The sequence below is a fragment of the Austrofundulus limnaeus genome, unplaced genomic scaffold (assembly GCF_001266775.1).
Source record: "Austrofundulus limnaeus strain Quisiro unplaced genomic scaffold, Austrofundulus_limnaeus-1.0 Scaffold179, whole genome shotgun sequence".
Classification (NCBI taxonomy): Eukaryota; Metazoa; Chordata; class Actinopteri; order Cyprinodontiformes; family Rivulidae; genus Austrofundulus; species Austrofundulus limnaeus.
The window spans coordinates 1117494-1133682 of record NW_013952581.1 but is presented as its reverse complement, the minus strand read 5'-3'; the positions used below and the strand labels follow the sequence as shown (position 1 = coordinate 1133682).

General features: G+C 39.6%; 1 protein-coding gene across 1 annotated transcript in view; it reads right to left on the bottom strand.

Annotated features, from left to right (window-relative positions):
- Positions 1–6711: 6711 nt before the first annotated feature.
- The window catches only part of col12a1b (collagen, type XII, alpha 1b), a 105433-nt gene continuing 95955 nt past the window's right edge, over positions 6712–16189 (bottom strand). The window contains exons 70-79 of the mRNA XM_014017903.1: positions 15765–15818; positions 15399–15452; positions 15272–15325; positions 15117–15188; positions 14989–15024; positions 14744–14810; positions 11195–11389; positions 10978–11046; positions 10205–10375; positions 6712–6842 (exon numbers count right to left, since the gene is read on the bottom strand). Of these exons, the coding sequence (XP_013873357.1) occupies positions 6742–6842; positions 10205–10375; positions 10978–11046; positions 11195–11389; positions 14744–14810; positions 14989–15024; positions 15117–15188; positions 15272–15325; positions 15399–15452; positions 15765–15818 (873 nt within the window). The 3' untranslated portion in view covers positions 6712–6741. The remainder of the gene's footprint in view (positions 6843–10204; positions 10376–10977; positions 11047–11194; positions 11390–14743; positions 14811–14988; positions 15025–15116; positions 15189–15271; positions 15326–15398; positions 15453–15764; positions 15819–16189) is intronic.

Genomic DNA, 16189 nt, shown 5'->3' with positions numbered 1-16189 from the left:
GATAGTAGGTGAAGTTTGTTGTGACAGTAGCTGAAGTTTGGTGTGATAGTAGCTGAAGTTTGGTGTGATAGTAGCTGAAGTTTTGTATGGTAGTAGCTGATGTTTGGTGTGATTAAAGAAGTTTTGTGTGGTAGTAGCTGATGTTTGGTGTGATAGTAGCTGATGTTTGGTGTGATAGTACCTGAAGTTTTGTGTGATAGTATCTGAAGTTTGGCGTGGTTATAGCTGAAGTTTGGTGTGATAGTAGCTTAAGTTTGGTGTGATAGTAGCTGATGTTTGGTGTGGTTATAGCTGAAGTTTGGTGTGATAGTAGCTGAAGTTTGGTGTGATTGTAGCTGAAGTTTGGTGTAATAGTAGCTGAAGTTTGGTGTGATAGTAGCTGAAGTTTGGTGTGATAGTAGCTGATGTTTGGTGTGGTTATGGCTGAAGTTTGGTGTGATAGTAGCTGAAGTTTGGTGTAATAGTAGCTGATGTTTGGTGTAATAGTAGCTGATGTTTGGTGTGATAGTAGCTGAAGTTTGGTGTGATAGTAGCTGAAGTTTGGTGTGATAGTAGCTGACGTTTGGTGTGATAGTAGCTGAAGTTTGGTGTAATAGTAGCTGATGTTTGGTGTGGTTATAGCTGAAGTTTGGTGGGGTAGTAGCTGAAGTTGGTAGGTAATAGCTGAAGTTTGATGTGATAATAGCTGAAGTTTGAAATAGCTGAAAATTATTTTGTAAAAGGTCTGAATTTTCCTTTTAATTAAAATATACCAAATAAATATTTTAATGCTTTCATATATTTAATGAGATCAGATTAAAGATCTTTTATTTTGTAAATGTTTAAAAACAATCACTGATCAGCCACAACATTATGACCACTGACAGGCCATTCAAAAATATCTGAGACAAAAAAGAAACCAAAACATTGCAAACTTTTTTAAAAAGTGCAAATTTTGTCCCAAAGATCTAAAATAAGAACTAAAACTCCCAGACACATCATCATCATCACAACATGTTAACCAAAAGCAAGTTTCTGAGTAAAACCAGGAGTCTTTAGTTTTAAAAGCACAACTTTAAAATAATGACTTCTCCTCACATTAAAACCAGCTGTTTAGACTTTATGAGTTCCTGCAGCGGTGGTGTCTATGTGCTGGACCTTTCTTCAGTCGTGACTCTAATGAAGAGAAATCAAAACATCAGCCTGAAAGAATCTGCCTCTGCAGCGTCTGACAGAGTTTAACCACAGAGACCCAAGGGAGAGGAGACATGTTCTACAGACTGAGAGGTTCTGAACAGAAACGTTTCACAACCAGAAACTCATCTCTGAGCATGAGTTGCAATACTTTAAACCCACCATGCAGTTATTAGCCTGGACTGTCCAGATCACCAGTAAGTAGCCAGGATTGTCAGCATTACCAGTAATTAGTCAGGACCATCAACATTACCAGCAATTAGCCTGGACTGTCCAGATCACCAGTAATTAGTAAGGATCATCTAATGACCAGTAATTAGTCAGGATCATCACCATTACCAGCAATTAGCCAGGACCGTCCAGCTCACCTGTAATTAGTCAGAATTAGTCCGAACGACAGTATTTATTTTCAGTGTTTTCTTCGCTCGTGCGTCTCTGCTGCAGGACTGATGGGTTCCTCTGAGGTCAGAGGTCAGACACCCTCCTTGACTTCCATTCTTTTCATCATCAAGTGTCCAGTTCAGCCTCTGTTGCAATGGTGACCTGTTCAGCAACAACAGCAAATCAAACAGTTACAAAACAATACAAAAATGTAAACGTTTTGACTGAAAAGGTACAGGCAGACGCACAAGGCTTATATTTAGTATGTAGTTGTCATTAAATGAAGGGAAAACTAATTTTATGGTATTCTCCTGTAATCAGATCCATAATAATGCAAAGTTATGTATAAATGGAGTTGAAATTGAAAGAGTTTACGAGACAAAATTTTTAGGAATTGTTAGAGACAATAAAGCCAGCTGGTAGCCTCATATAGAATATATTAGAAATAAAGTTGCAAAAACTATTGTAATATTGTTTAAAATTAAAGATTTAATAAATATTAAGGGTTTGCATATTATACATTCCTCCTTGGTTTTGCCTTATTTGTCACACTGCTCAGAAATCTGGGGAAATGCAAGTAAAACAAACATTGATGTATTAGTTAAGTTGAAGAAAAAAGCTATAAGGCTTATTAATAAAGTGGGATATCGTGAACGCACTGATAAACTCTTCCTTGGAAGTAATATATTAAAATTTAAAGACATTGTTTATATAAAAATACTGGAAATAATGTATAAAGCATTGAACAAAAGTCTTCCTTTTGGTATTCAGAAATTATTTAAGTTAAGAGAGAATAAATATAATCTGCGAGGTTTATTTATACTTGAATGTGCCAAAGAGAAGAGCCAGGTAAGTCCAGATGTGATCAGTTGTTGGTGTGAAACTGTGGAATGAATTGAAAAATGATCTTAAGTTCTTTGCTATTTTGGTGAGCTTTAAAAGAGCTCTGAAATGTAAAATGCAAACATCTTACGCTGTTATGTAGATTTATTTATGTATTGTGAAGATATTATATCTTGGTAGGTTGTTGAGCATAAAATAGGGTAGGCAAGAATAAGCTTGGCTTCAGCCTTTCCCTTTTTTTTGGTAAATTATGAGTTTGTTTATTGTCTCTGTTTTGTTTGTTGTTGTTGTTTTTAATGTTTAATGTGAAAGATTTACCAAAAATAAAGTTATTGATTGATTGATGCCTGTCCTACACATCCAATTAAACTAAACTACCCCTCATAATTACTGCTAAAAACACACAAAAAACAAAGAAAACAAACAATACTTAACAAAACAAATACAATAACAATTTAAAGTTATTTTCACTTGTAACCCTCAAATATATATCTTTTCAGAACTTTTTTGAAAACCCTTCTCGTATGTCCATGCTTGCATCATTCCATATTTTAATTCCTACAACAGAAAAAGACCTCCTTTTTATTTCTTTTTTAGCTTGTCGTTTTATAAATTTAACAACGTGTCACAGATCATCCTGAGATTCATATATTATAAAATCTTTGCACCCCAACAGGCAACTCACCTAATTTTGCTCTAAACATTATTTGCATTATTTTGTAATGAACCAAAATGGAACTTCATGATACCAGTTGTAATAAACAGTGGATTTGTATGTTCATAGTAACCAGACTTGTTAATAACACATATGGCTCATTTTTGTAAAAGTACTTTATCATTAATTGTTGTTTTGTATGTGGAACCCAACACTTGCACACAATAAGATATATGGAAGTATAAGTGAAGAGTAAGTGTTATGCGAAGTCATGTAATTTAATAAATTTCTAGACTTATACAGAATGGTTATTGTTTTTGCTGTCTTTTCCTTTATATATTTAATAGGCTGTCCCCATGTTAATTTAGAATCAACAATAATCCCTAAAAATTTTATTTCAGACACTCAGGATCACATATTTTAATATCAAATCTCTAGTAGTTTCTTTTTGATTTCCGAACACCATGAACTTAGTTTTGTTTAAGTGAAAATCTGTTGACATCAAACCAGGTTTTAAGATTTTCTAATTCAATTTCAATTATAGGTAATAGGTCCTTTACATTTTTTCCAGAATACATATTAATGTCATCTGCAAAAATAACAAATTTTAATAAATTTGTAACATTGCAGATATCATCTATATAAAGTATAAATAATTTTGGTCCAATCACAGACCCCTGTGGTACTCCACATGTAACCCTTCTAAATTGTGACACAGTCTTGTTCATTTCCACACACTGAAGTCTGTTTTCCAAATAACATTTAAGCCAAGAATATGTCACCCCTCGTATCCCATATCTCTCCAATTTTCTCACTATGTCATAATCTATAATATCAAATGCCTTTTGTAAATCAATATATTTTCCAACAGAAAGTTCCTCATTTTCAATTGCATTTGTTATTTCTTCTACTATCTCAATTACTGCATATGAAGTAGTTCTATTCTTCCTGAAGCCATACTGATGTTCACTTAATATATTATATTTGTCAATAAATAAATCTAGTTGTTTTGCAAATAATTTCTCTAATATTTTTTGAGAACTGCGGTAGAAGGGATACTGGTCTGTAATTTTCAATACTATGTTTATCTCCATGTTTAAATATTGGTATGACCTTTGCTATTTTCATATTGATTGGAAACACACCCTTTTGGAAAGACAAGTTACATATACAGGTGCTGGTCATAAAATTAGAATATCATGAAAAAGTAGATTTATTTCAGTAATTCCATTTAAAAAGTGAAACTTGTATATTATATTCATACATTACATACAAACTCAWATATTTCAAATGTTTATTTCGTTTAATTTTGATGATTACAAATGACAACAAATGAAAATCTCAAATTCAGCATATCAGAAAATTAGAATATTACTGAAGACCAATAAAAACAAAGGATTTATAGAAATGTTGGCCAACTGAAAGTATGAACATGAAAAGTATGAGCATGTACAGCACTCAGTATTTAGTTGGGGCTCCTTTGGCCTGTATTACTGCAGCAATGCGGCGTGGCATGGAGTCGATCAGTCTGTGGCACTGCTCAGGTGTTATGATAGCCCAGGTTGCTCTAATAGTGGCTTTTAGCTCTTCTGAATTGTTGGGTCTGGTGTATTGCATCTTCTTCTTCACAATACCCCATAGATTTTCTATGGGGTTAAGGTCAGGAGAGTTTGCTGGCCAATTAAGAACAGGGATACCATGGTCCTTCAACCAGGTACTGGTAGCTTTGGCACTGTGTGCAGGTGCCAAGTCCTGTTGGAACATGAAATCTGCATCTCCAAAAAGTTGGTCAGCAGCAGGAAGCATGAAGTGCTCTAAAACTTCCTGGTATGTGGCTGCGTTGACCCTGGACCTCAGAAAACACAATGGACCAACACCAGCAGATGACATGGCACCCCAAACCATCACTGACTGTGGAAACTTTACACTGGACTTCAARCAACGTGGATGAAGTGCCTCTCTTCTTTTCCTCCAGACTCTGGGACCTTGATTTCCAAAGGAAATGCAAAATTTACTTTCATCAGAGAACATGGCTTTGGACCACTCACCAGCAGTCCAGTCCTGTTTCTCTGTAGCCCAGGCAAGACGCTTCTGACGCTGTCTGTGGTTCAAGAGTGGCTTGACACAAGGAATGCGACAGCAGAAACCCATGTCTTTCATACGTCTGTGTGTGGTGGTTCTTGAAGCACTCACTCCAGCTGCAGTCCACTCTTTGTGAATCTCCCCCACATTTTTGAATGGGTTTTGTTTCACAATCCTCTCCAGGGTGCGGTTATCTCTCTTGCTTGTACATTTTTTTCGACCACATCTTTTCCTTCCCTTCGCCTCTCTATTAATGTGCTTGGACACAGAGCTCTGTGAACAGCCAGCCTCTTTAGCGATGACCTTTTGTGTCTTGCCGTCCTTGTGCAAGGTGTCGATGGTCGTCTTTTGGACAACTGTCAAGTCAGCAGTCTTCCCCATGATTGTGTAGCCTATAGAACTAGACTGAAAGACCATTTAAAGGCCTTTGCAGGTGGTTTGAGTTAATTAGCTGATTAGAGTGTGGTACCAGGTGCCATCCATTTTGAACCTTTTCACAAGATTCTAATTTTCTGATATGCTGAATTTGAGATTTTCATTTGTTGTCATTTGTAATCATCAAAATTAAACGAAATAAACATATGAAATATATGAGTTTGTATGTAATGTATGAATATAATATACAAGTTTCACTTTTTAAATGGAATTACTGAAATAAATCTACTTTTTCATGATATTCTAATTTTATGACCAGCACCTACATGTTAAAGGTCCTGCAATTTCACTGATGACTTCTTTAAAAATCACCATATCTACCGAATTCATATCAGCTGTTATTTTATTTTTAAATTTTCTTACCATCTCAATTAATTCTTTTTCATCAATACCCCGGAAGAACACAGTATTTTTGTTATTTTTAATGATACTATCAAACCTATTTACTTTGTCATCACACRCTTTTATTTTACTAGCCAATTTACATCCAACATCTAATAAAAATGCATTAAACTATCCCCAGTAGCATCAAAAAATAGCTTGGATATTCTAGTTTATCAGAGTAATTTCTGACAATATGATTTATTACCTGTGATGCTGGACAAGCAGGAAGTCTCAAACCCAATCTTGGTTTGGCTCCTGGACCTCTCAGTCCCCCACTTCCCTCCCTCCAAACAGAGTCAGACTCCGGTTGTGTTTTTCAGTAGTTTTATTGAAAAAGGCCTCCTCTGCTTTCAGAAATAAATAAGAAAATCAGTCTGTGGAGCTGACAGTCTGCAGCTAAAACTGAAACATCTGATTAAAATTAAAACATGAAGTAAATAAAATCCACAGACAGAGGTTTTTCCACCTTTTGGTAAAATGAGCTGCGACAGAATGAAGGCAAACTGATAAATATTAAAGTTTAGAGATAAACAATAAAGGTTGTAAGTTTAAACTCAATGCAAATATTTTACAGGCATGTAGGAGAAAAGCTCACAGGTTTTAATTGGTTCTAACTCCACCCCCCCCCAGATGCCCCGCCCCCCTGCCAACCCATCACCACCACATAAACAAATCTTCACAAACACGTAAAGGTTTGTTTTTGATAACTCGCAGGTTTCAAACCTGAATAAACAAACAAACATACAAACAAACTAACACAGGTTTCTAACACTGACGACCCAGATGCTCTAGGATGTTTTCCGGTCTGACACCGGTTCTGGTAGAGACCTCTTTCGGCGCTGGTTCTGCAGCAGGTGGTCCTCCTGGTGGGCCGAGACGACCCGGGTTCCTGATCAAAGATAGTGTTTGGTCCATTTGACTGTAAGATTGGAAAACTTTGGTTCTGTTTCAGCATGCAGAGCAGAGCGTGTTAGCTGCAGTTTGACTGACGGGTGTTAGTGAACAACAGGGGCGGGGCCCCAGGAGAGAGGGCGGGACGTCAGTGTCTAACAGTTGGTTTTACTTCCTGAAGCTCTGATCCTCTTCTGGTTTTGAATAATTCCAGCAGAGAGGAGCAGGTGAAGGAAAATAAAAGAGTTAAACACTGAGAAGAAACACCGCCCCCTATTCACCAGGTGTAAGTCAGGTGATTACATACTAAACACACTCTAAAGGGATATTTCAGACATTTTGAAGTGAAGCTCTGTGGAACAACTAATATCTTATCTGTTGTAGATGGATTTGTTCTAATTTCTGTTCAGGCTAGCCATTAGCTCATCAGTGAGGTCAATATTAAAAATTTTCTAAACTGATTAGTTCAAAGATCGATCCACGACAAGTTCCCTCACTTCAAAGACTGATCTAAAAGTTCCCTCACTTCAAAGATTAAAGTACAAGTTCCCTCACTTCAAAGATTAATCCAAGACAAGTTCCCTCACTTCAAAGATCAATCCACGACAAGTTCCCTCACTTCAAAGACTGATCTAAAGGTTCCCTCACTTCAAAGATTAAAGTATGACAAGTTCCCTAACTTCAAAGATTGATTCACGACAAGTTCCCTCACTTCAAAGATCAATCCATGACAAGTTCCCTCACTTCAAAGATTGATCCATGACAAGTTCCCTCACTTCAAAGATTGATCCATGACAAGTTCCCTCACTTCAAAGATTGATCCATGACAAGTTCTCTCACTTCAAAGATTGATCCATGACAAGTTCTCTCACTTCAAAGATTAAAGTATGACGAGTTCCTTCACTTCAAATATTGATCCACGACAAGTTCCCTCACTTCAAAGATTAAAGTAAGACAAGTTCCCTCACTTCAAGGATTGATCCATGACAAGTTCCCTCACTTCAAAGATTGATCCACGACAAGTTCTCTCACTTCAAAGATCAATCCATTACAAGTTCCCTCACTTCAAAGATTGATCCATTACAAGTTCTCTCACTTCAAAGATCAATCCATTACAAGTTCCCTCACTTCAAAGATTGATCCATTACAAGTTCCCTCACTTCAAAGATTGATCCATTACAAGTTCCCTCACTTCAAAGATTGATCTAAAAGTTCCCTCACTTCAAAGATTAAAGTATGACAATTTCCCTCACTTTAAAGATCAAAATACGACAAGTTCCTTCACTTCAAAGATTGATCTTAAAGTTCCCTCACTTCAAAGACCAATTCATGACAAGTTCCCTCACTTCAAAGATTAAAGTATGACAAGTTCCCTCACTTTAAAGATCAAAATACGACAAGTTCCCTCACTTTAAATATTAATCTAAAAGTTTCCTCACTTCAAATCTAAAAGTCTCTCACTTCAAAGATAGATCTATGACAGGTTCCCTCACTTAAGAAAATCGATCCACAAGTTCCCTCACTTCAAAGATCAAATTATGACAAGTTCCCTCACTTCAAAGATCAATCCACAACAAGTTCCTTCACTTCAAAGATCGAACTAAGACAAGTTCCCTCACTTCAAAATTGAAAAGTTAGATTTTAACCTGTATTGACATGCTTCTTTTATGTATTTATTTCTCTTGAAATATATTTATTGTAAAATGTGTGTTTTGTGTGGGAATGTAATGTGACTGCTGTGGGTTGTTATGATCTGTGTAGCAGTCAGGGTCTGTCCCCAAGACAAATTTCCTTCAGGACAATAAAACATCTTATCTTATCTTATCTTATCTTATCTTATCTTATCTTATCTTATCTTATCTTATCTTATCTTATCTTATCTTAAGTTCCCTCACTTAAAAATGTGTGAACAGTTCCTGCAGTGGTTCGGTCCACAATGAGACAAACATCCACAGGAGCGACCAAATTCCACAGAACACCCATGTTAAACAACTGGAGACCACTGCTAGTGTTAGTCCACCTCTGTTAGTGTTTGTTGTTGTTGTTAGTCCACCTTGGTTGGTGTTGTTTGCTGTTGTTGTTGTTAGTCCACCTTGGTTGGTGTTGTTTGCTGTTGTTGTTGTTAGTCCACCTCTGTTAGTGTTTGTTGTTGTTGTTAGTCCACCTTGGTTGGTGTTGTTTGCTGTTGTTGTTGTTAGTCCACCTCAGTTAGTGTTTTTTGTTGTTGTTTGTTTGTTGTTGTCATCAGTGCGGCAGCTGTGTTAGTGGTTTCCTTTGCCAGCGGTAGTTGTTATTCTTCAAACAGCTCAGTGTTGGAGTGTTTGTGTTTTCAGGAGGTCAGTGAACGCAGCGCAGGCGGCATTAAAAGGTTACTATGGAGAACCTGAAACAGGATGGAGGGGTCAGTGAGGTCACAAGGGTCACACATGCAGTAACCTCAGAGTGTGGGTCCAGGAGAAAGTGTCTTACCTGTAGCAGACAGAGTGATCTCAGACTGGAGTTGAGCTAACGGCTAATCAGAGCAGAACCAATCAGGACAGAATAATGTGACACATAAAAACAGGCACTCTGGACTCTGCAGACTTCCTGGACCAGGAGGGATTCCAGAAAGCAGGCTCTTTTTATGAATACATCTTACTGAAAAGATTTTGTTCCCAACTTAACATTTCGATAAACCTCCTTTCTGGAACACCTCTCAGAACCAGACCTGCGGTTTGTTTACAAACACAATCTGTGTAAAATGAGTCATAAACACATTGTGGTAAACAACATCAGTCCATTGCTTTGATGTAAGTTCTCTCCTTATTGGTTCTTGTATGATTGGCTGTCACCTTGACTCCGCCCCTATTCTCCAAACTGAAACTACTCTGTCTTCTGCAGGTAAGATAGTGATAAAACTGGAAAAACATTTGTATTTTTGTACTCTTTATATTGTTTTACAGAAGAAACTTCATGTTGTAATAAAGGGACAATTCAGATGGGACCGGTAGGGCTAGTTTGAATCTGACAGGACTGATGAGCTAATGGCTAGTCTTTAAAAAACATTAAAAAATGTTACATCACAATTCTTTACAAGCACAAAAAACAGCAGCAGTAGCGGCAGCAGCTGGCTGTAGCAGTTCCTCCAGGATTATTGTGATATTTCTGTCCAATCATGTCAAACTGGAAACATCTCCGCTCTGACTAGCCATTAGCTCATCAGTTCTGTCAGAACCAAACTATTTCTCTGAACCTTCATTGTTCAAAAAGCTCTCTACAACATCAGGTACCGTCTAACCCTGACCCGGCCCGGTCACCTCCTGGACCCACAGTCTTTGTCAGAGAAGAGCGCTCCTCCTTTAGACCCGATGTTGTACGTACCGATGTATCCCTGACCGTTGTAAGGAATGCCGACACACTGAGAGGAGTCGCAGTACCCAGGAGGTCCTGGAGGCCCACGGACTCCGGTGTAACCTGCACGTCCAGGTGGACCCCGAGATCCGGCAGTACCTGGAGAACCTGGGGGTCCTGTCCTGCTCTCTCCTGGGGGACCTGGAGGGAAATCAGAGGCTGTGATTGGAGGATTCACTGCAACAGGAAAACATCAAAACAGTAAAATAATTAAAAACACTGAAAGAATGAAGTTGAATATTTTCTGTCTGCAGACGGGAAACTGATGGATCCTTTAAGAGCTTTAAAGGGAAAGCTAGAGCAGAGGAACAGGCCCTGTCTCAATACCCACACTCCCACCCTCGTTCCACCCTTGTGGACTTAAAATGCGCGTTCATGTTGAAGGGTTTGAGTGCGTAGTGTCCCCCACATTCTCCACATCCGCCCTTCGCCCCGCCCATTTTGAGTACTATTTCCGCCCTTCCGCAAAGTCTGCATTTTTACGGACTTCGGTGAAGTACATTACCCACAATTCATTGAGTTCTGACCAGAAACCAGAGGTAGGACCAGGACCCAGATTTTGGACCAGAAACCAGAGTTTAGACCAGGACCCAGAGTTCAGACCAAGACCCAGAGTTCTGATCAGAAACCAGAGTTTAGACCAGGACCAAGGGTTTAGACCAGAACTCAGAGTTCAGGTTAGGACCCAGAGTTCGTACCATGGCCCTAATAAAACGAATGAAGTTTGAAGGTTTGTGACGTACCTGGAGGGCCCCGGGATCCTTTCTGTCCCACTCCTGGAAGTCCTCGTTCACCCTTTTCTCCTGCGGGACCTAAACCCGTCACAAAGTCAGAAGTTGAGTTCAGTTCTTTTGCAGGTCCAGGTTCTAATGTCAAGTTCTGTTTCAATTCAAAACTATCTTTTGTTTTTCAGCACAAAGAAAAAAATTCTTTGATGAGTCTCAACTCTGTGTTCAGTACCTCTCTCTCCCTGCTGGCCCGGTAAACCAGAGCTTCCAGGAAAACCATTCCTTCCTGCCTGACCCGGTTCTCCACTGGGTCCCTGCCTGCCAGGAGGTCCCGGAGGTCCCGGAGGTCCAGGAGGGCCCGGGTTATTGCTGCGGTACTGGCCATTAGGGATCTGGTTCATTAACGAGCTGACACGAGACATTTGATCTGAAACAGAGAAATAAAAGGAGCATTACAACTCAAATCACAAAGGCTACAGATGGCTAATGAGCAAAAGCAGGCTCCGTTAATGAGCTGCTACTGTCAATGCTAATGAGCTAAACCAGTCCTTGGTAATAGGCTAAAGCAGTCACTGATAATGAGTAGAAAATGTTGTTGCTAATGAACTGAAACAGTCACTGCTAACAAGCTGAAACACTCACTGTTAATGAGCTGAAACAGTCACCTTTAACAGTTGCAGCTATCAAGCTGAAACACTCTCGTTTAATGAGATGAAAAAATCACTACTAACGAGCTGAAATACTCACCGCTAACAAGCTGAAACACTCATTTAATGAACTGAAACATTCACTGCTATCAAGCTGAAACACTCACTGCTAATGAGATGAAACAGTCACTTTAATGAGTTGAAACACTCACAGCTAATGAGCTAAAACAGTTTCTGCTAACAGACGAAAGCACTTTCAACTAAATAGCAGAAAAATTCAATGCTAATGAGTTGAAACAGTCCTTGCTAATAAGCTAAAGCAGTCATCCCTAATAAGTAGAAACTGTCATTGCCAATAGACTAAAACAGTCATGCTAACAAGCTTAAACAGTAACCGCTAATGAGCTGAAACTGCCACAGCTAATGAACTGAAACACTCACTGCAAACGGGTTAAAGCAGTCACCACTAACGAGCTGAAACAGTCACTGCTAAGGGGTTACATCAGTCACTGCTAATGAGCTGAAACTGTTACTGCTAATGGGCTAAAGCAGTCACGGCTAACAAGCTGAAACAGTCAATAATAAAAGGCTTAAGTAGTCACTGATAATGAGCTGAAACAGCCACAGCCAAGGGGTTAAGGCAGTCACGACTAATGAGGTGAAAAAGATACTGCTAATGGACTAAAGCAGTCACTGCTAATGAGCTGAAACCATCACCTAAAATGAGCTGAAACACTCCCAGCTAATGAGCTGAAACATGCACTGCTAACGAGCTGAAACACTCACTGCTAACGAGCTGAAACACTCACTGCTAACAAGCTGAAACAGTCAAATTTAACAAGCTAAAACAGTCACTGATAATGAGTTGAAACACTCACCACTAATAAGCTGAAACACATACCAATATTGAGCTGAAACACTCAGTGCTAATGAACTGAAACACAACACTAACAAACTGCACTGTCACCATTTATGAGCTGAAACACTCACTGCTAACAAGTTAAAACACTCACCAATCACGAGCTGAAACACTTACCACTAACAAACTTAAACAGTCATGGTTTATGATCTGAAACACTCACTGCTAACGAGTTGAAATACCCACCAATAACGAGCTGAAATACTCACCAATATTGAGCTGAAACAGTCACCTTTAATGAGCTGAAAAACTCACTACTAACGAGTTGAAACATTCACTAATAAGAAACTGAAACACTCACCACTAATCAGCTGAAACACTTACCACTAATGAACTGAAACAGTCACCTTTAATGAACTGAAACACTCACTGCTAACGAGATGATACTGTCACATTTGATGAGCTGAAACACACACAACTAACAAGCTGAAACAGTCACCTTTAATGAACTGAAACACTCACCAATAATGACCTGAAATACTCACGAGCTGAAACACATACCAATATTGAGCTGAAACAGTCACCTTCACTGAGCTGAAACACTTACCACTAATGAGCTGAAACACTCACTGCTAATGAGCTGAAAGACATACCACTATTGAGATGAAACAGTTACCTTTAATGAACTGAAACAGTCACTGCTAACAAGTTGAAACACTCACTAATGAGCTGAAACACTCACCTTTAACAAGCGGAAATACTCACCACAAATGAACTGAAACACTCACCACTAATGAGCTGAAACACTCACCACTAATGAACTGAAACATTCACCACTAATGAGCTGAAACACATGCCAATATTGAACTGAAACAGTTACATTTAATGAGCTGAATCACTCACCTCTAACGAGTTTAAACACTCACTAATGAACTAAAACACTCACCACTAACGAGCTGAAACACATCAATATTGAGCTGAAACAGTCACCTTCAATGAGCTGAAACACTCACCTCTAAGGAGCTGAAACAGTTACATTTAACGAGCTGAAACACTCACTGTCACCGAGTTAAAACACTCACTAATAACAAGCTGAAACACTCACCACTCTAGAGCTGAAACACTCATCAATAATGAACTGAAACACTCACCACTAACAAGAGGAAACACTTACTGCTAACAAGCTGATACTGACACGTTTAATGAAGCGAAACACTCACCACTAACAAGCTGAAACACATACCACTATTATTGAGCAGAAACAGTTACATTTAATGAGCTGAATCACTCACTGCTAACGAGTTGAAACACTCAATAATGAGCTGAAACACTCACCACTAATGAGCTGAAACACATACCAATATTGAGCTGAAACAGTTACATTTAATGAGCTGAAACAACACTCATTGTTAACGAGTTAAAACACTCATCAATAATGAGCTGAAACACTCACCACTAACCAGAGGAAACACTCACTGCTAACAAGCTGATACTGACATGTTTAATGAGCTGAAACACATACCAATATTGAGCTGAAACATTCACCTTCAATGAGCTGAAACACTTACCACTATTGAGCGGAAACAGCTACCTTTAATGAGCTGACACACTCACTGCTAATAAGTTGAAACTCTCACTAATGAGTTGAAACACTAACCACTATAGAGCTGTAACACTCATCACTAACGAGGTGAAACAGTCACCTTTCATGAGCTGAAGCACTTACCACTAATGAACTGAAACACTTACTGCTAATAAACTGAAACACTCACCACTAATGAACTGAAACACTCACCATTAATGAACTGAAACACTCACCATTAATGAACTGAAACACTCACTGCTAATAAACTGAAACACTCACCATTAATGAACTGAAACCCTCACCACTATTGAGCTGAAACATTTACCTTTAACGAGCTGAAACACTCACTGCTAACAAGTTGAAACTCTCACTAATGAGTTGAAACACTCATCACTAACGAGGTGAAACACTCACTGCTAATGAGCTGAAACACTCACCACTAATGAGCTGAAACACTCACCACTAATGAGCTGAAACACTCACCACTAATGAGCTGAAACACTCGCCACTAACGAGCTGAAACACTCACTGCTAATGAGCTGAAACACTCACCACTAATAAGCTGAAACACTCACCACTAATGAGCTGAAACACTCACCACTAATGAGCTGAAAGACTCACCACTAATGAGCTGAAACATTTACCTTAAATGAGCTGAAACATTCACTGCTAACGAGCTGAAACACTCACCACTAACAAGCTGCGAGCAGACTTGTCTGGCGATGGACCTCATCATGTTCTGTGGAGCGAAGTCACCCTGGGAGCAGAGAGAACAGTGAGAAACAGCAGAGATTAATTTAATTCTATAATTATAATCTATAATTAATTGTACAATTTATATAATTTAATTCTGTGGGAACGCTGAGTGCTAAAATTTACAGAAGAAGCTGAAACTGAGAGATGAAAGCTTAAAGAAATGGTTCAGGTTCACACACCCGTTCTCCTTTGTCTCCTTTGGGTCCAATAGCTCCCTGAATAAAAAAACAAACAAACAAAAAAACCCATTAATCCAACAGAACCAGCAGGTTGGTTCCTGAACGCACCATGAAGCTGGGACACTCACAGGAGGACCAGAGTCTCCAGGGTTCCCGGGTTTTCCTGCAGGTCCTGATATTCCAGGAGTTCCTGGAGGTCCCTGCAGGGAAACACAGAACCCAAAGATCAGCTTTCTTATGGGTTCTAATTGCTGGCTCTGGTTCTGTGTGTTTAAAGTCTCACCATTGGTCCAGCTGGTCCTCTGAGTCCAGTTGGTCCTTCCTTCCCTGCAGGTCCCTGAAAACACCAGATCCATCCTAAAACCACGTTCTTCTCTTTGAAGACCTCAGAGATGCTGGTCTGTACTCACCCTCACTCCTGCTGGTCCGATCGGGCCGGGAGGACCAGGAGGACCTATAGAACCCTGGAAACACCAGAGAACATGTGAGCTCACCTGTCAGACTTTCTTAGTCTTGCACAGAGTTGAATCAAAGAGCCGAAAGTTTTCCTGCTGCTCCTCTTTATCTAATCAGAGCTCTTCATCATTCAGACATCACTCTGGCTCCTCCTGAGCTGCAGTTCAGATTTAAAGAACGTTCAGGACGTTCAGCAGCCGACAGACTCAGACCTTCGGCTCGTCTCAGTCTGCAGCAGCTGGAGACGTTTCTGCAGCTTGTGGCTCGAGTCCAGAGCAGAAGTCAAAACATGAATTATCTGTTTCCAGAGCTAAACTTACTTTCTGTCCAGGCAGACCACCATCACCGGGATCTCCCTTTGGTCCAGGGCGGCCCTGCAGAGACAACCAACAGAGAGACACCAAGAGACAAACATCAAGAGACCTGGGACGGGACTTCTGACTGGATCTGGATCTGATTATCATTTAGTCCAGCTAAAAACTCAGAGATAGGAGGACACAGTGAGACAGGAGGACACAGTGAGACAGGAGGACACAGTGAGACAGGAGGACACAGTGGGACAGGAAGTCACAGTGAGACAGGAAGACACAGTGAGACAGGAAGACACAGTGAGACAGGAGGACACAGTGAGACAGGAGGACACAGTGAGACAGGAGAACACAGTGAGACAGGAGGGCACAGTGAGACAGGTGGACACAGTGAGACAGGAGGACACAGTGAGACAGGACAACACAGTGAGACAGGA